At 33.1% G+C, this 18,899-nt stretch overlaps 1 protein-coding gene and 1 pseudogene across 2 annotated transcripts; both read left to right on the plus strand.

The window, feature by feature from the left end:
* The first annotated feature begins 4,845 nt into the window (after nt 1–4,845).
* LOC146914845 (uncharacterized) lies at nt 4,846–6,387 on the plus strand. The gene is made up of 2 exons (XM_085717544.1): nt 4,846–5,200; nt 5,850–6,387. The coding sequence occupies exons 1-2, from the start codon at nt 4,860–4,862 to the stop codon at nt 6,196–6,198; spliced, it is 690 nt and encodes a 229-aa protein (XP_085573670.1). The 5' UTR covers nt 4,846–4,859; the 3' UTR covers nt 6,199–6,387.
* An 8,748-nt stretch (nt 6,388–15,135) lies between these two features.
* On the plus strand, nt 15,136–16,723 carry LOC146914846 (uncharacterized; annotated as a pseudogene). Its single transcript, XR_015013180.1, has 2 exons — nt 15,136–15,480; nt 16,074–16,723. The product of XR_015013180.1 is annotated as an uncharacterized LOC146914846 (transcript).
* The last annotated feature ends 2,176 nt before the right edge of the window (nt 16,724–18,899 follow it).

An 18,899-nucleotide genomic window follows, 5' to 3' on the forward strand; every position in this document is an offset into this window, starting at 1 on the left:
ATAGATTAAAGTGTAGTACATATTTAATTATTAAGGGAGAGGGTTGTAATTCAAGCATTTTAGAGGGAGAGGAGTGTAGATTTTATTTTTAAAGGGAGGGAAGTGTATATTTTAACATAAGAGGGGAGGAGAGTGTAATTTACTCTAAATAAAAATTAAAAGTATTAAAAGTTACTTTATGATTAAGATGAACTTTTTTATTTTTAGAAAAAATTGATTCATTTATTTGACATTTAATGTTGTCTATGCATATTACATTTTGATTGGTTGATATCATAAGAGGGTAATTACCCCCTAAACAAGAGAGGGTAACGTAGTTCACACCTATTTTGTAACGTCAAAAAAAAAATGGAACTATCTATTTTGTTCTCGTATATAAAATTAAAATCTTTATATTTTTTTTCTTTCATTTTTCTCTTATATTTTTCAAGTTTCTGGTTTGCAAGCCAAACAACAAGAGAGAGTCTGAAAAAACACACCAAAGAAGTTCGTTTAAGCTATCTAGTTTGTTATTCGTTATCGGAAAATTGTTTTAAACATTTCTTATTTTATGATTTATAATGGAAAACTCTTAATTTCCTTTTTTATTTACATAATTCAACTGAAAACTCATTTTGTGATTTTCAATGAAGGGAATTGTATACCAGTATGGATCTAAAAGGCCTAGCCAGTTATTCATTAAGGAGTCCAATGACAAGATCTTGTAAAAACAAGACAAGAAGACTCAATAAACGAGACAAGTCAAGGTTCATCAAGATACCCCCCTCGATAAGACATGTGGCATCATGCACGAGTCAACCACCTCCACCAACTATCTCTATGACTTTAGCCTTCAAACAAAGCTTTCTGGTTGGATATGAATGAGTTGTTTCTACTCATTGGGGATTCACTTAAACAAGATAGGCTTCCCCACCTATTTGGGTGGTTCATACTACGACATCCAAAGTAACCTCGTAACAAACTAGACTAAAACTAAGGAGAGAAGATTTAAACCAACAAGGAACTCGTTATCAGATCAACCACATGAATAGGAGGCATCACATCCCAAGTACGATAATAAGATCAAAGCCACAACTTTTAGTACCATCTCACTTTGACTCCAAAAATGTAAATAATCTATCAAAAAATGCCAAAAATGTAAATAAATTTATATATAAGGATCTAAGATCATTGATTTGTTTCCAAAAAAATAAATCATTAATTTGAAAAAAACTATTAAATAGTGACAATTATCATAGACATTTTAGAAAGTTGAAACACAATACACCCTCCGGTCACTAATATAAGCAAAAATTTACTTTTTAGATACATTCAATTAATGATGTATGTGGTCTTTATTATATATCACATACATCATTAATTAAATGTATCTAAAAAATGGATTTTTGCTTATATTAGTGACCGGAGGGTGTAACTGATTACGAGTTATATAAATCAAGACTCAAGCATATTCAACTCTAAACACACTCCAAAGCATACTTTAAGTAAGATATGTTTAAGCAAAATTCCTATCGAGATCGTTGATCTTACAAACTTCCCTGACTCCCTTCCATCACCACCCACACAGGGGTGGACCCACATTGGGTCTATGTGGGGCTAAAGCTCCACATGATTTTCCCTATTTTATTATTTTTTTATATAATAGATAAAACACAGCAGCAGCAACACACTCACTTTCACTTTACGCGCCTCTTCTCTTCTCATCCTCTCTCTCAAATTTCAATCTCTCTCAACTAACAGCAGCCCTCCATTCTCCTCCTTCTCAACTCTCACCTCACACTCACTCTAAGATAATCCATTGATTCTTCAATTTCTCCTTCATTCTCCAATTGCTTGTTTTAGGGTTCTAAAATTGGGAATTTAAAAATAGGGTTGATGCTTTGCTGCATAATTCGTTCATTGTTTCAATTGTTTTATTTCTTTATTATGAAAACTAAATCTGTTTTGTTTGGGTTTCCTTTGTGGTAGAATCAAATGCTATATTTCTTATAATCTTGCTTCAATTTGGTGGACTTCATTTTTATTTACAGCAATCTCAACGACAACAATTAGCATTTGTTTTGCATGATTATTTATACTCTTTAAGGTTTGTAGTCAATGTGTTTGATGAAAACCCCTAATACTGTTTTGATGATGGTTTTTGTTGCAAAATTACCTATCCACATTTGAGTTTCAAAACTAATTTGAGAGCAGCTCATGAAATTAAATTGATAGAGGAATGTTGCATTGTGCATACATACTTGCTTAATGTGGCGAGTATTGGGTTCGCAGGTGATTGCTCTTTTGCTTTTGGCACTTTTGTAAGAGCACATTACTGCATTTTAAACTATTTGATCCGTGAGTTTTTGTGTTTCTACAAAATCTTGACGAGAATAATATTTATCGATTAAAAAAAATAGTTTGCATTATTATTTATTTGAAATTTTAGCTCCACATGTCCCTAAAGTCTGGATCCGCCCCTGCACCCACATCTTCCTCTAATGCACCCTATCATGTTTCGGCAAATCCTAATCCTAACCACTCTGCCCAACACCACCAACCCCAAACTACTTTGTTGGTACAAGAAGCTCAAAGATACACCCAGGAGTCCCCTCAAATCATAATATTAATGCCTAATATATGATTGTTGAGAATGGTCCTGCTAAGGAAATTTTCACGCTTTTTCCAGAGAAAGCTCCTTTTTATTACAATGTTCCAATATATTATGGAGGAGAAGATAGTTGCAACAACAATACCAACAACTATGAAGCAAGCACTTACATGGGTCTGCCTAGTTTTTTCTTTTTTGAACAGCAAGAGCTTTATTAAAAATCAATGAGACAAGTAAAAGTAGTCCTTGGTGCTTCTATTGAAAATGGAGAAGTTGATGTTGAGCTTTGTTTAGATTTATATAAGTGAGACTTGAAACATATTTGGCATGCATAAATGCATGCATGCATACCATAATATGTTGCTTTTCATTTGTAATCTTTTGATTTTAGTTTTCTGTTTTGAATTTGGTTGGTTCTGATGTTGGAGTTTTCTCTTTTTTTTATTATATTATGCATGTTGCATCTTCCAAGTTTTTCCTCCTTTGGTAACATATGGATCATATATTCATATTCTTTTGGAAATGTCTTGTTTCAATACATTCTCTTGAACAATCGTCTTTTATGGCAAAAGGCCAGAATATTTTAGGCAACATTTTATTTTTGTTCATTGCCCTGTGATCCTTGATATTATTAAAAATCGGAGTCAAATATTGTTGATGTGGTTTTCTATGTCTTTTGTTTCCTCTGAGTAATGATATTTGAACACCCTAAGTCTCCAACATCAATTTAACACCTCATTTGCTCTTTATCCCTCTCTTCATATTACATCACCTATGCATTACATATACCACATCACTCTTTGATTTCTTTATCTCTCAATATGTAGAATGTGTGTTCGGGTGTCTATGGACTATCTTCCTGTGCCTTTAGTGCGAGAGGAAGCATTTCAAAGAGTCTACATAATTGTACCAATGAATAATATAAACCGAAAAGGTTACCACCAAGAGTGCGTCAAAATTTGTTGGTGTGCAGATCATTCTTGGATATCGATTTTGGTTTTCACTTATAGAAAACAGAAAAATCATGTCCAACAGTTTCCCATTTATTATTCCACTTAATTGGTCCATTAAAAATGATATCGACTTCATTTCGAACTTACCGTTGCTTTATATTAAAAATTGGTTCAATAAATGTCATTTTACTTTTACAATGTGATATTAATTCTCTCTCGCTACTTCTACCCATAAATTACTGAGCTTGATTATCTTGCAATGTCGGTGTAAAACACTGTCAGCATGTCGCAACTAATCATGTGCTTAGTGATTAAAATACAAGTCAAAATTTTAATATTCTAACAATATATTATAATTGATTGACTTTATAAATACTCTTATATATATATATATATATATATATATATATATATATATATATATATATATATATATATATATATATATATATAATCTTAAATTAATATTGTTTACTCAATTTCAAGTCATTATATTTCATTTTATGTATTTTTAACAATGAAAAACGTTCAATAGTTAATAAATATAATATTGGGAAATTGCAACATTCTTTAATTTATTTTTTTTAATTTCCTTCAGTTATATGAAAAAACCCAATATTAATAAAGGAGTCTAATGACATAATCAAAAGAGGAAAAAAAAATGAGGAATGATAGAAATATTATTTCTTCAATGTTTACTCTCTTTTTTTAGTCAAATTTATGTGACTCCAGCACTTAAAAAATTGTTCTCAAATAAAATGATGAGATCCATATGAATTTAATCCAATAAAAAAGTAAATGGTAAAGTAAATATTGGAAAAAGAGTTTCATAACTCTCCTCATATTTGAATTTATCGAACAATACATGTGGGTCAAAGAGAACTGAAGAAACCTCCAAGAGTTACAAGATAAATATGATGATTGCATTTTTGGACTGACTCACAAAAGATGGGTAATGGAAACTCGTGTTGTCAAACAAAATACGTAAGTCAAGAGATGGTTCTAAATTTTTGAGTGCACTTTTATCAAAGTTAAAAAACGTATTGTCCACCTAAGCTATTTCTGTTTCATTGGTTGCAAAAGATGTTATTGAACTGAAATCAACAGAAAATTAACATAAATTCAATGTCTATTACGATTAAAGTTGAAAATCATTAATTTGAACAAAAACTATAAAATTGTGACAATTTTTATGGACTTTTTGGTAATTGAAACACAATAATTGCTTAGGAGTTCTATAAATCAACACTCAACAAGTTTCAGCTCTAAACACACTCCAAAGCATAGTTTGAGTAACCTACCTTTGCTAAGAAAAAATGCCTATTGAGATCACTGATCTTACACTCCTTGCCTCCCCTCCATCACCACACATATCTTCATCTAATGCACCAATGATCCCTAATTTTGACCATGTTTCTATCAATCCTAATCTTCACCACCATGTCCAACTCCACGGACACCAAACTACTTTGTTGGCACCACCAACAGCTCAAGGACACACCCATGAGTCCTTTCGAATCACTGCCAATTGGCCCCAACCTACCACACATGGTGGTAGCCTAATTGCAAGGGTTCTCCGACCGTTACCTGGATCAGACACCATGCCATTCCCAAATGCATCTAGGCGCATGGTGCCTTGGAGTCAATTGGATCATGAGTAATTGCATCTCTCAACCTTAAATCTATTTTTTTTTGTTATGATATCACTTCGCTTCTGAAAAAAAATTAATTTTTAAAGACAGAAAAATGCAAAATTTATCACTAATTATTCAGTAAAATGTTAAAGAACCCCAATTTTTTTCTTTCTCTAATATTTATAATTATTTTAACAATTTTTTTAGCTCTTTATACTCTCATTTCTACTCCTTTTATTGGCCATTATTTCAAATTCTCTGGCAATGATTTTTTTATGCTCGTTTCTACTTCTTTTTTTAGTAGAAAAACTTGAAATAGAGATGGAAATTAAGAGATACAAATAAAAAATTGTCTATATTTTTCAATAAGCGTTAGAGAAGACTAATTTATTGATCATTTTTTATTTACGTCTCAAATACTCGTTGTTATTTCAACTTTTTAATGTAATGCTTTCTATACTCTCATTTCAACTTCAATTAAACCTTCATAGATTATCAAATAAAAAATTTTGATAAAAAAAGGTTATTAAATAATGTGCGAGCATTGATTATTGTTCTCCCCTTAAAATTTATTATTCAAATTTGTATTTAATTTTAAAAGCTTTATGACCACACTCACAATTTATCATGGATATTTAATTAATACAAATTTTGATTTTATTTCTGTCTTAGCTTATTTGTGATGGGGATGATTAAGTATGGAAAAGGGAAATGGAGTGAAATTGCTAAGAACTTTGTATGCAACAAGACTCCACAACAAGTTCAAAGCTATGCTACTAGCTTCTTCAGGTACCTACCAGACACATATGTGCATGGTTTAAGGAAAAGGAAAAGGAACAACATGATTGTTAACAATGATCTTGCAAAGGAAACTCTCACTCTTTTTCCAGAAGTTCCAACATTTTATGGAGGAGAAGCTAGCAGTAGCAAGAACACCAACAACTATGATGCAAGCACTTCCATGACTCTTCCTGTTCGTGATGGAGAAGTTGATGTGGAACTTCGTTTGGGTTTAAATTAGTGAGACTTTGAAGCATAGGTGTCATGCATGCATGGACAAATTAAGCTAGAATCTCTCAACAACTATAATATGTGCCTTGTTATTTTGTAACCTTTTCCTTCTTTTCTGTTTTGTTTGAATTTGGTTGTTTTTTTTTTAAGGATGAATTTGGTTGTTATGATGTTGCAGTTTTTGTTTATGTTATAATATTATGCATGTTGTGTCTTGCAAGTTTTCCTCCTGAATATTGTGTTCAGTTACTTTGATTTAAACAAAAATTGGTCAAATGTTGTGTGTTCAGTTACACTGTGATCCTTGATATTATAAAAAATCACAGTCAAATATTTTTTATGCTTTTGAAATGTTTTCTTTCCTTTGGATTATGATATTTGTAACGTCTCATTATTCTTCATTTCTCTTTCAATTACATGACCAATATATCACACACACACATCTATATATATCATATCTCTCTCTTTAATTCTTTATCTCCCAAGTGTAGAATGAGTGTTTGCGTGTCTATGAATTTTCATCTTTCTTTGTCTTTACTATGAGAGAAAGTGTTTCAAGGAGTACCTAATTGTTCTAAATATAATAGAAGCTAAAAAGATGAGCACTAATTCTACCGCAATTTATTGGTGTGCAGATCATTAATTGATGGTCTAAACCATTAAATATCTAGTTTGATTTTTACTTATAAAAAACAAAAAAGTGATACCCCGCAATTAGCCCATCTATTATTTTACTTAATTGCTCCACTAGAAATTATACCGATTTTATTTCAACATAAATTTCTTTTTATAAATTAATTTCCAAAATAAGTGTGATTTTACTTTTGCAATGCAACAATATTTTTTTCATAAATTTGGGAGTTTGACTTTCATGCACTGTATGTATTAAATATTTTACACCGTCAACATATCATAACTAACAATGTGTATGAAGTTAGAGTGGTGAAAATACAAGTCAAATTTTAAACAACCTCTTTACAATGATACTCTTTTTCTTTTAGCGAAATTCATGTAAGCAACATTTTAAATATTAGTCTCAGATAAAATGATGAGATCTATATAAAATTTTATCCAATAAAAAAGTTTGTTTTAGAGTATTGATAACTCTTCTCATATTTAAATTTATCAAACGATGGGTGTGGGTCAAAGACAACGGATGAAACTCCCAAGAGTTACAAGATTAATTGATATGATGATTGCATTTTCTTGACTCACTTACAAAGGTGAGTTATGGAAACTCATGTTGTCACAGAAAATTATGCAAGTCATAATATTATTCTAAATTTATGGGTGCACTTTTCTCAAAGTTAAAAAACGTAAAGTCCAAAAATCCAAGCATTGTTCAGGGCATAAATTTTCTGAGATGAAATTGCCTTGACTTTCACCATTTTAGAAACTGAATTTCTAAACAAAGCACTTAAGTTTATAAAAATCCAAAACTAACCAATAACCCTGAAGAAAAAAAAGCACCAAATATTTGAGCAAATGGGAGCTAACCTTTTGTTTGAGCACAGCGTAACAGATTTTTTTTTTTTTTTGTGTGTGTGTGGGGGGTGGGGGGGGGGTCATTGCTCCGGCCCAGAATAATATTAATCTGGCATGGTCTACATGGGCCTCCAATAGTTTACCGGATAAAATGATAAGTTGGGCATTCCCGACCCACCAAGCAAAACCGGCTCGAACCCAAAACTAGTCGGATGGAGTAGAAATTTCATTCGAGTTTTTAAATTCATCGATTATATTTAATTTTAGATCAAATTTCTGATCCAAGCAACCAACTCACACCCTCAAAAAATTAACCATCAAAAACTTTATTATATTTAATCTTTGAGTTAAATATCTTTTTGATTCTCTAACAATGATCCTTTTAAATTTTTTGTTATTAGTTTTCTCCCAGTTTTTTGACAAAAGTTCACATCTCATGTTCCAAGTGACACTTTTTTATCATATGTCAATGATAAGAATTAAATTTTTTCAGAAGAAAAAGACGAGTTAAAATATTATTAGTTTATGTAACATCCCATACGACTTTAAGCACTGTTGACTGATCATACAAACAAACATGAGTCTTTTCAGCGTGTTTTGTCCTCACTAGCACGCTTCCCTGGAAACTTCCCAGTAGGTCACCCATCCAAACACTACTCCAAGTCAAGCTTGCTTAATTGTGGAGTTCTTATGGAATGGGCTACATGGTTGATGGAAGGCTTATAAGAATTGTTTGGTACTACCTATATCAACAAGATGCATCTTCTTTATGGTAGCCCATTCCATAAGAACTCCACAATTAAGCGTGCTTGACTTGGAGTAGTCTTTGGATGGGTGACCTACTGGGAAGTTTCCAGGGAAGCGTGCTAGTGAGGAGAAAACACGCTAAAAAGACTCATGTTGGTTTGTATGGTCAGTCAACAATGCTTAAAGTCGTATGGGATGTTACATAAACTAATAATATTTTAACTCGTCTTTTTCTTCTAAAAAAATTTAATTCTTATCATTGACATATGATAAAAAAGTGTCACTTGGAACATGAGATGTGAACTTTTGTCAAAAAACTGGGAGAAAACTAATAACAAAAAATTTAAAAGGATCATTGTTAGAGAATCAAAAAGATATTTAACTCAAAGATTAAATATAATAAAGTTTTTGATGGTTAATTTTTTGAGGGTGTGAGTTGGTTGCTTGGATCAGAAATTTGATCTAAAATTAAATATAATCGATGAATTTAAAAACTCGAATGAAATTTCTACTCCATCCGACTAGTTTTGGGTTCGAGCCGGTTTTGCTTGGTGGGTCGGGAATGCCCAACTTATCATTTTATCCGGTAAACTATTGGAGGCCCATGTAGACCATGCCAGATTAATATTATTCTGGGCCGGAGCAATGACCCCCCCAGAGCAATGACCATACCTGCACGGCCTCGGGATCCATCTCATTCCGGTGTGATTCGGTTCGTCTAGAAGCTGTCGGGAACCGCTCATTGTCGTGCCTTGTGCACCGGCAACCACTCCCAGCCCTCATCAGCCTTGAGTGTTACATGCCCACCAACTTCCGCTTGGTTTGTCCTTGAACCACACCGTACTGGGAGAGGTATGCTCTGATACCATTTGTAACATCCCAGACGACTTTCAGCATTGTCGACTGACCCTACAAACTAACACGATTCTTTTCAGCGTGTTTTGTCCTCACTCACACGTTTATCGGAAAACTTCCTAGTAGGTCACCCATCCAAAGACTACTCCAAGTTAAGCACGTTTAACTGTGGAGTTCTTATGGAATGGGCTACCAAAAAGAAGATCATTTTGTTGATATAGGTAGTACCAAACAATTCTTATAAGTCTTCCTTCAACCATGCAGTGCCATACCTACACGGCCTCGGGATCACTCTCATTACGGTGTGATTCGGTTCGTCTAGAAGCTGTCGGGAACTTCTCATTGTCGTGCCTTGTGCACCGGCGACCACTCTCCGCCCTCGTCAGCCTTGAGTGTTACATTTAATCTTTATCCTTATAAATTTATCTATAACTTCAACCTGAATACTAGTAAATTGTTAAATTAAAGATTAAATAATCAAGTTATTAAGTTAATGATATTTTAAGGTCTTAATAATGACATGTTATAAGTTATAACATCTCAGTGACTTCATGAGCATCAGATGCAATTTGGTGATTTATGTGGTTTTTCAAAAAGAGATTGCCTTTCATTGAATATTGTTTGGCTTTCAAGACAATAACACTAATGATTTCCATGATGTGTGGGAAAACTCTTCATTCTCTCTCCTCCACATTAGAGATCCAACTAACTACGACGACCGTTTTTCGGTGCTCGTTGGGGTTTATGTGGTTTAACAATGACATGTTATAACATCTCAATGATTCTTACTCTCCAATGCATATGCCTATTACAAGCACTACAACAACCCTCACTCTTGATAAATTGCCTTACAGTTTTCCAACTGAAGCCGGAACTTTCACTCCTAATGAGGCTAGTGAAAGGACAATTACCCAACAATCATGTGGAAACTAAAACTTTGATCTTGTTTAACATGAAAACAAAGAAAAAGAAGAACCAAAGTCATAATGTTAATCCTGCTGATCTGAGTTCAGAGGGTATCAGGACCCATTCCAAAAAGGGTCGAAAATGGTTTGTTTCCTAGTATTCTTTGCTTTGCTTTATTCTTATTTTTTCTAAGTTTAGTTGTCTTTTGTAACTATCTTTGCCATCCTTTATTTTTTAGGGATAGCTTCGGTTTGTTTTGTCTTAGTTTGGCTTGACTTTCTACGGTTTGGATTATTGGGAAAGAACTCAATGGTCGCATTTTCAGCATATAAGGAGCAAAATTTGCAAACTTTAAACGAGAAGATTAAGCTTTGGTATTATTGGTGTTTAAAAACAAAATACGCTTCTGTTGATTTTGATTACCATTTTTTTAGACTTCATGCTCGTCAATGTTTGTTATTTGTAATTCTTAGCTGATTTGTTTTTTCTCGTTTGTATTGTTACAAAATTCATATTGACTCATTGTATATATTGATAATCTTCTGGCACGGCTTGTGCTGGAATGATTATCATTAATGCTTCTGAAGCTGATGATAAATTGTTTCCTTCAAAAAGGTGGTGGTACAGACATTGTATCAGTTGAACACATAGTCTTTCTCTATTACCTGATCATGTTTGAGAAGGTTAATTTACCAAGGATATCTTCAATTACATGATCTAGGCTCTTAAATAAAGCAAGAAGGATGGCAGAAGACAAATACCTAATGGAAGATTTCTTTCAAGAAGGTCTTCTAGAAGTTTTGAAGAATAATGGTGTAGTATCCGATTATGAACTAGGAACAGTGACTGGAAAGATCATCAATGGTAAAACCCTGAGATATATGAAGATTGTTGATAAGGCCATTGTTGAAGAAGATGACATGAAGGAATCTCAGATTGTGTCTGACTTGATGGAAGATTTCCCTCCTATCTCCAAGGAAGACAATCCAGAGGTTCTGGCTGCTTATGTGGTATTTTGAAGAAACTGGAAGAATCATCAACTACAGTTTTATTCCTGAAACTTCAAGTGGTGTTCCTCTAAGGGTTGCAAGCAAGAAGAGGAAATCCAAGAAGGCTGTTGAAGGAGAATCTGAACCAAAGCCTAAGAAGGCTAAGGAAGCAAAGAAAGATCCTAAGATCAAGGTTATTGAACCAGCTATTCCACCAATTCAGGAAGAAGTAGTTGACTTGGGACCTGTTGAGGTTATGAGTGCAAGAACAAGAGGTGGTTCTTCGCCTGCTGTTTCTAAACCTAAGCCTGAAGTTCAAAAGAAAATAAGAACTGTTAGGAAGATGAAGGTGTCTAAGTATGCAGAGGAAGAAGATGTTCAAGTGGAAGAACTTCTACTCTGGTTACAACGATGGAGAGGAAAAAGAAAATTGCTGCTGAATCATCATTAGACCCTCAGACAGTTGATTTAACTATTGCTCCTGAGAGTCTACAAGTTCAAGAAGCTGAGTTGATTGAACAGGCTAAAGGAGTAGCAGAATAAATGGGAATTCCAATTGCTACATTGGTGAAAAAGATTGCAGTGGAGGATGCTAAGAAAGTGGTAGAATTTGTAGAAGCTATTCAAGGATTAACTACTGAAAAGTCTGGTGATTTGCTGAAGGCCACTATGGAAGTCAAGAGGGGGAAAGATTGTTCAGAAGCTGATGCTTCAGAAGCATGCATACCATAATATATGTTGCTTTTCATTTGTAATCTTTTCATTTTAGTTTTCTGTTTCGAATTTGGTTGGTTCTGATATTGGAGTTTTTCTTTTATGTTATAATATTATGCATGTTGCATCTTTCAAGTTTTTCCTCCTTATGTAACATATGGATCATATATTCATATTCTTTTGGAAATGTCTTGTTTCAATACATTCGCTTGAATAATCGTCTTTTATAGCAAAAGGCCATGATATTTTAGGCAACATTTTATATTTTGTTCATTACATTGTGTTCCTTGATATTATAAAAAATCGCAGTCAAATATTGTTGATGCGGTTTTCTATTTCTTTTGTTTCATCTGAATAATGATATTTGGGCACCATAACTCTCCAACATCTATTTAACACATCATATGCTCTCCATCCCTCTCTTCATATTACATCACCTATACATTCATATGTCACGTCACTCTTTGATTTCTTTCTCTCTCAATATGTGGATTGTGTGTTTGGGTGTCCATGAACTATCTTCCCTTGCCTTTCATGCAAGAGAAAGTGTTTCAAAGAGTCTACATAATTGTCCTTATGAATAATATAAACTGAAAAGGTGACCATCAAGAGTGCGCCAGAATTTGCTGATGTGCAGATCACCATTTGATGTTGTAAACTAGGCATGGCAACAAAACCCATGCCCATGGGTACCCGCCCAAACCAACCCCGATTTGACGTTTTCCCCGATTTTAAAATACGGGTATGGGACGAGTAATGGGGATATATGTACCCACCCCGAACCCATACCCAAACCTTACTCGAATGTAGAAAGGTCATGTTTTTGTTTTTGTTGAGGGAGTTGTTAATGATATGCCATGTTATTTGGTTGGCTAATGTTAACTTGTGCCCTCAAGGCACAAGTTAAGAAGTAAAAATAAAAATGTTTTGTTGTAATTAATGTATTTGAATTTAACTTTTTAACTTTTAACTAATTGAATGCACAAAATTTAAGAAACAATTTCTACTTTTAGGTTGCTTAACATGTGCCCTAAGGGCACAAGTTAACATGACCCTATTTGGTTTGATAATTGTCATGATATAAGAACTTTCATTAATAGTTAAAGGAGCAACTGAATTATTCGGTAAGAAAATGTTAAAATTGTTGGATAATGCATCAGAACATTACCATTGAAGCTTAAAAAAAACACTTTTTTTATTAAAAAAATTGATTCAGTGCGGGGACGGGGATGAGGCGGAAATACCCGAACCCATTGGGGACGGGGATGAGATTCAATTTCTCATCCCCGTTGGTTATGGGTGGGGTAACAGATAAGTATATGGGAGTAGGGGATGGGGATGGGGAAGGCAAAACTCGTCCCCACCCCACCCCATTGCCATGCCTATTGTAAACTCTTGGATATCATTTTGGTTTTCACTTATAGAAAACAGAAAAATCATGTCCAACAATTTTCCATTTATTATTCCACTTAATTGGTCCACTAGAAATGATACTGACTTCATCTCGAAATTACCGTTGCTTTATATTAAAAATTGGTTCAATAAATGCCATTTTACCTTTACAATGCAATATTAATTCTCTCTCTCTCTAATTCTACCCATAGATTATTGAGTTTGATTATCATGCATTGTTCGTGTAAAATATTTTACACTGTCAGCATATCGCAACCAATCATGTGCTTCAATTTTAGTGATTAAAATACAAGTCAAATTTCTAATATTCTAATGATTATTTGGTCAAAAAAAATAATTATAATGATTATAATTGATTGACTTTATAAATACTCTTTACATGGTTGATATATTTGAATTTAATATTACACGACTTTATAAATTTCAAGTCATTATAAAGATTATTATAATCATATATGACTTTATAAATTTCAAGTCATTATATCTCATTTTATATATTTTTTACAACGAAAAACAGTCATAGTTAATAAATATAATTACAACGAAAAATAGTCATAGTTAATAAATATAATATTGGGAAATTGCAACATTCTTTAATTTAATTTTTATTTTTTTTAGCTACTTGAAAAAAAAACCCAAAACATAATATTTATTTTAAAAATAAGGGAGTCCAATGGCATAATCAAAAGATAAAAAAAATGAGGAGTGATAGAAACATTATTTTCTTCAATGTTTACTCTCTTTTTTTTAGTCAAATTTATGTGACTCCGGCACTTAAAAAATTGGTCTCAAATAAAATGGTGAGATCCATATGAATTAATCCAATAAAAAAGTAAGTGGTAAAATGAATATTGAAAAAAGAGTTTCATAACTGTCCTCATATTTGAATTTTTATCGAATAATAGATGTGGGTCAAAGAAAACAGATGAAACCCCCAAGAGTTCCAAGATTAATATGATGATTGCATTTTTGGACTAACTCACAAAAGATGGGTTATGGAATCTCGTATTGTCACATAAAATACGCAAGTCAAAAGATGATTTTAAATTTATGAGTGCACTTTTATCAAAGTTAAAAAACGTATTGTCCACCTAAGCTATTCCTATTTCATTGGTTGCAAAATATGTTATTGAACTGAAATTAGCAAAAAAGTTAAACATAAATTCAATGTCAAGTTGAAAGACAACACTTACAATTTTGGATTCACTCACAAAGAGGATATTCAAAAAGAAAGTCATGTTGTCACACACAAAACATCTTGGACATATACGTCCAGCTCAACGTTTTCAGTTTCATTGTGGAAAAAAAAAACACACGCACATATGTATATTTATAAAGGTAAAAAGCATTTGTTAAAAAATTTAAAAAGGAAACTTTATTTTGGAAATTGTGTATTTAAAACTTTGAAATCATAGAAATTGACTTGTTCTACATAAAACGTATGATTTGCTTTCATTTTTTATTTCTTAGCAAATGTCCTTAAAACACTTTTTAACATGACTCTTATATAAAATATTTAGTTTTACGGAAATGCCCATTAAAAAACCACTTTTTCGTCACCATCTCACCCCGACTCCAAACATGCTAATAATTCATCAAAACTATGCTAAAAATACAAATAAATTTATATTTAAGTGGGCACAATCATTAATTTGTTTTCACCCAAAAAATTCATTAATTTGAATAAAAACTATAAAATTGTTATAATTTTTTTGGACATTTTGGTAAATTGAAACACAATAATTGCTTAGGAGTTCTATAAATTAACGCTCAAGAAGTTTCAACTCTAAACACACTCCAGGGCATAGTTTGAGTAACCTACCTTTGCTAAGAAAAAAATGCCTGTTAAGACCACCGATCTTACAAACTTCCTTGACTCCCCCTCCATCATCACACATATCTTCATCTAATGCACCAATGATCCCTAATTTTGACCATGTTTCTACCAATCCTTATCTCCACCACCATGTCGAACACCACCGATACCAAACTACTTTGTTGGTACCACCAACTCCTCAAGGACACACCCATGAGTCCCCTCGAATCACTACCAGTTGGCCCCAACCTGCCACGCATGGTGGTAGCCTAATTGCTTGGGTTCTCCGACCGTTACCTAGATCAGACACCATGCCATTCCCAAATGGATATATGCGCATGGTACCTTGGAGTCAATTAGAGCATGAGTAATTTAATCTCTCAGCCTAAAATCTTTTTTTTTTATTGTTATGATATCACTTTACTTCTGCAAAAAAATTAATTTTTTAAAGATAGAAAAATGCAAAATTTGTCTCTAATATTTCAGTAAAATGTTAAAGAACCCCAATTTTTTTTCTCTCGTATTTGTAATTATTTTAATTTCTTTGTTGCACTCTTTACACTCCTACTTCTACACCATATGTTGGCCATTATTTCAAATTTTCTGGCAATGATTTTCTTACGCTCATTTCTACTTATTTTTTAGTAGAAAAAGTTGAAATAGAGACGCCAAATTTATTGATCATTTTTTATTTTCGTCTCTAATACTCGTTGTTATTTCAATTTTTTAATGTAATGCTTTCTATACTCTCATTTCAACTCCAATTAAACCTTCGTAGGTTATTAGATAATAAATTTTGGTCAAAAAAATGTAATTAAATAATGTGCAAGCATTGATTATTGTTCTCCCCTTAAAATTTATTATTCAAATTTGTATTTAATTTTAAAAGCTTTGTGACCAAACTCACAATTTATCATAGATATTTAATTAATACATATTTTTATTTTATTTTTTACTTAGCTTATTAGTGATGGGGATGATTAAGTATGGAAAAGGGAAATGGAGTGAAATTGCTAAGAACTTTGTGTGCAACAAGACTCCACAACAAGTTCAAAGCTATGCCACTAGCTTCTTCAGGTACCTACCAGACACATATGTGCATGGTTTAAGGAAAAGGAAAAGGAACAACATGATTGTTAACAATGATCTTGCAAAGGAAACTCTCACTCTTTTTCCAGAAGTTCCAACATTTTATGGAGGAGAAGCTAGCAGTAGCAAGAACACCAACAACTATGAAGCTAGCACTTCCATGACTCTTCCTGTTGTTTATGTTGGTCATGGAGAAGTTGATTTGGAACTTCGTTTAGGTTTAAATTAGTGAGACTTTGAAGCATAGGTATCATGCATGGTAAAATTAAGCTAGAATCTCTCAACAACTAGCTCTAGTATGTGCCCATAATATGTGTCTTGTCATTTTGTAACCTTTTTCTTTTTTTCTGTTTTGTTTTGAATTTGGTTGTTATGATGTTGCAGTTTTTATTTTATGTTATAATATTATGCATGTTGTGTCTTGCAAGTTTTCCTGCTGAATATTATGTTCAGTTACCTTGATTTGATAAAAATTTTCAGTCAAATGTTGTGTTCAGTTACATTGTGATCCTTGATATTATAAAACAGGGTCTTGCTAACAAGTGTTTAAAAGTATTGTTTAATAATTCTACAATAAAAACCTTTGTCTGGAAAATACATGTCAAACACATGTAAAAATCATACATACACAATTTTCAATATAAAAGTTATTACTTTTAGATGCTTAAACAATGTCTTAAGAGCACTTGTTAACATTTTTCTTTAAAAAAATCGTAGTCAAATATTTTATATGTAGTTTTGTATTTTTTTACCTTTGGATTATGATTTTTGTAACACCTTATTATTCTTCATTTCTCTTCCAATTACATCACCAATATATCATATCACTCTCTTTAATTCTTTTATCTCTTGTGTAGAATGAGTGTTTGGGTGTCCATGAATTATAATCCTTCATTGTCTATACGAGGAGAGAAAGTGTTTCAAGGAGTCCACCTGTAACACCCCGTTTTCCCAACATAAAAATTTCATATAAATCAGAGTATTTATTTCATAAACGGAATGTCACATATTCTTAAAAATCATAAAATAGATAATAATAATTATCCTTCAAGTTCATTCATCATAAAATCTGAAACTACGCAACGGAAAATAGTTCAACATAATAAAAGTCTTGGCACACAGGCCTTATCAGAAATCTCATAAGTCTTAGTTAATGTTTATTCACAAAAGTTCATAAAAGCAAGCCCCATCCCGTTACATATCAGAGCACCTAGACACAAAGTGAGGAGTCCACTCACGAACACCTCTAGTCTTTATTACCTGCACATTACCCACGGTCGAGGCAACATATACGCAGAAGGGGTGAGATTTCACAGTCAATAAATTAAACATATAATTCATCAAAGTGCATTTAACAACATAAATCATCATTTACATATAAAACATTTATCATTTAGCATTATATCAAATCATATTCAATTATCATTATCAAATATCATCATTAGTTCGTAAACAATTATCATCTCTAATTCATAAGCAAAAATCATCATTAAATCATAATCAAGTATCATCATATATTTTACAACTTAAGACATCATAAACATCAGCATTAATAATCATTTAGTATCATAATATTATCATCATCAATCATAAACAGACATCGTCATCAAAATATCATCATCGAGTCATAATCAAACATCGTCATCAAAACATCATCATCAAATCATAATCAAACATCATCATCAGGGCATCATGAACATCAACAACAATTATCATTTATCACCTAATAATCATCATAAGACATCATGTTCAACTTAACACTTGACTCAACAACACGACCCTACTTGACAATACAACTCTTATCAACTTAACAGCTTAACATCAACGACAAATGCAACGACAACAACTTCAACATCAACGACAATTGCAACGACAACAACTTCAACTTAACATCGTACATATGCATGTGGTACCAGCCAACAACATAAATGAGCGTAATTAGGCTCTTCAACGTGTGAGCACAAAGGCTGCCGGGCCTAAAGCCCCCAACTTTATTGAGCACAAAGGCTGCCGAGCCTAAAGCCCCCAACTTTAATGAGCACAAAGGCTGCCGGGCCTAAAGCCTCCAACTTTAATGAGTATGCAATGGACTCGACCTTCCAACAACTTAGACAACATCGTGAACAACTTATACAACTCATAATCATGGACAACTTCTTAAATTCTGACAACATAGACCGACTCATGCAACTTCAAGACATTAACAGTCAACAGCAGAAAACAGCAGCAAGATACAGCATATAATAACACTTGAATGCATTAACATCATCTAAGGAATGAACTACATCAACATAATTATCATAAAGCATCATAATATCACTCATGCAACATCACTACTATTCTCAGTCACCTGAACAGACTGCTGGAGCTTCTGAAGTATCCCAAACAACTATCTTTCTTACTTCTAAGGCCATCTCATGTCTACACGTGCGAAAGGATCGCATCGGAACAATTTTGGGCAACTAACAGTCTAACTCGCAGTGGCGAGTAACTTTGCTCGCAGTGGCGAGCAAAGCGTGCATTTCTGGGGTCCCTAAGTCCTTGCTCGCAATGGCGAGCTATTCTGCTCGCAATGGCGAGCTTACAGGTCACTCGCAGTTGCGAGTTGCATTGCTCGCAGTGGCGAGCTCTGGGTCCTGGCTCGTAGATGCGAGTGTTCTTGCTCGCAGTTGCGAGCGATGAATGTCAGTACGGCCA

Source organism: Medicago sativa, chromosome 6 (assembly GCF_051527215.1).
Source record: "Medicago sativa cultivar Bolivia chromosome 6, Bolivia_mono, whole genome shotgun sequence".
Lineage (NCBI taxonomy): Eukaryota > Viridiplantae > Streptophyta > Magnoliopsida > Fabales > Fabaceae > Medicago > Medicago sativa.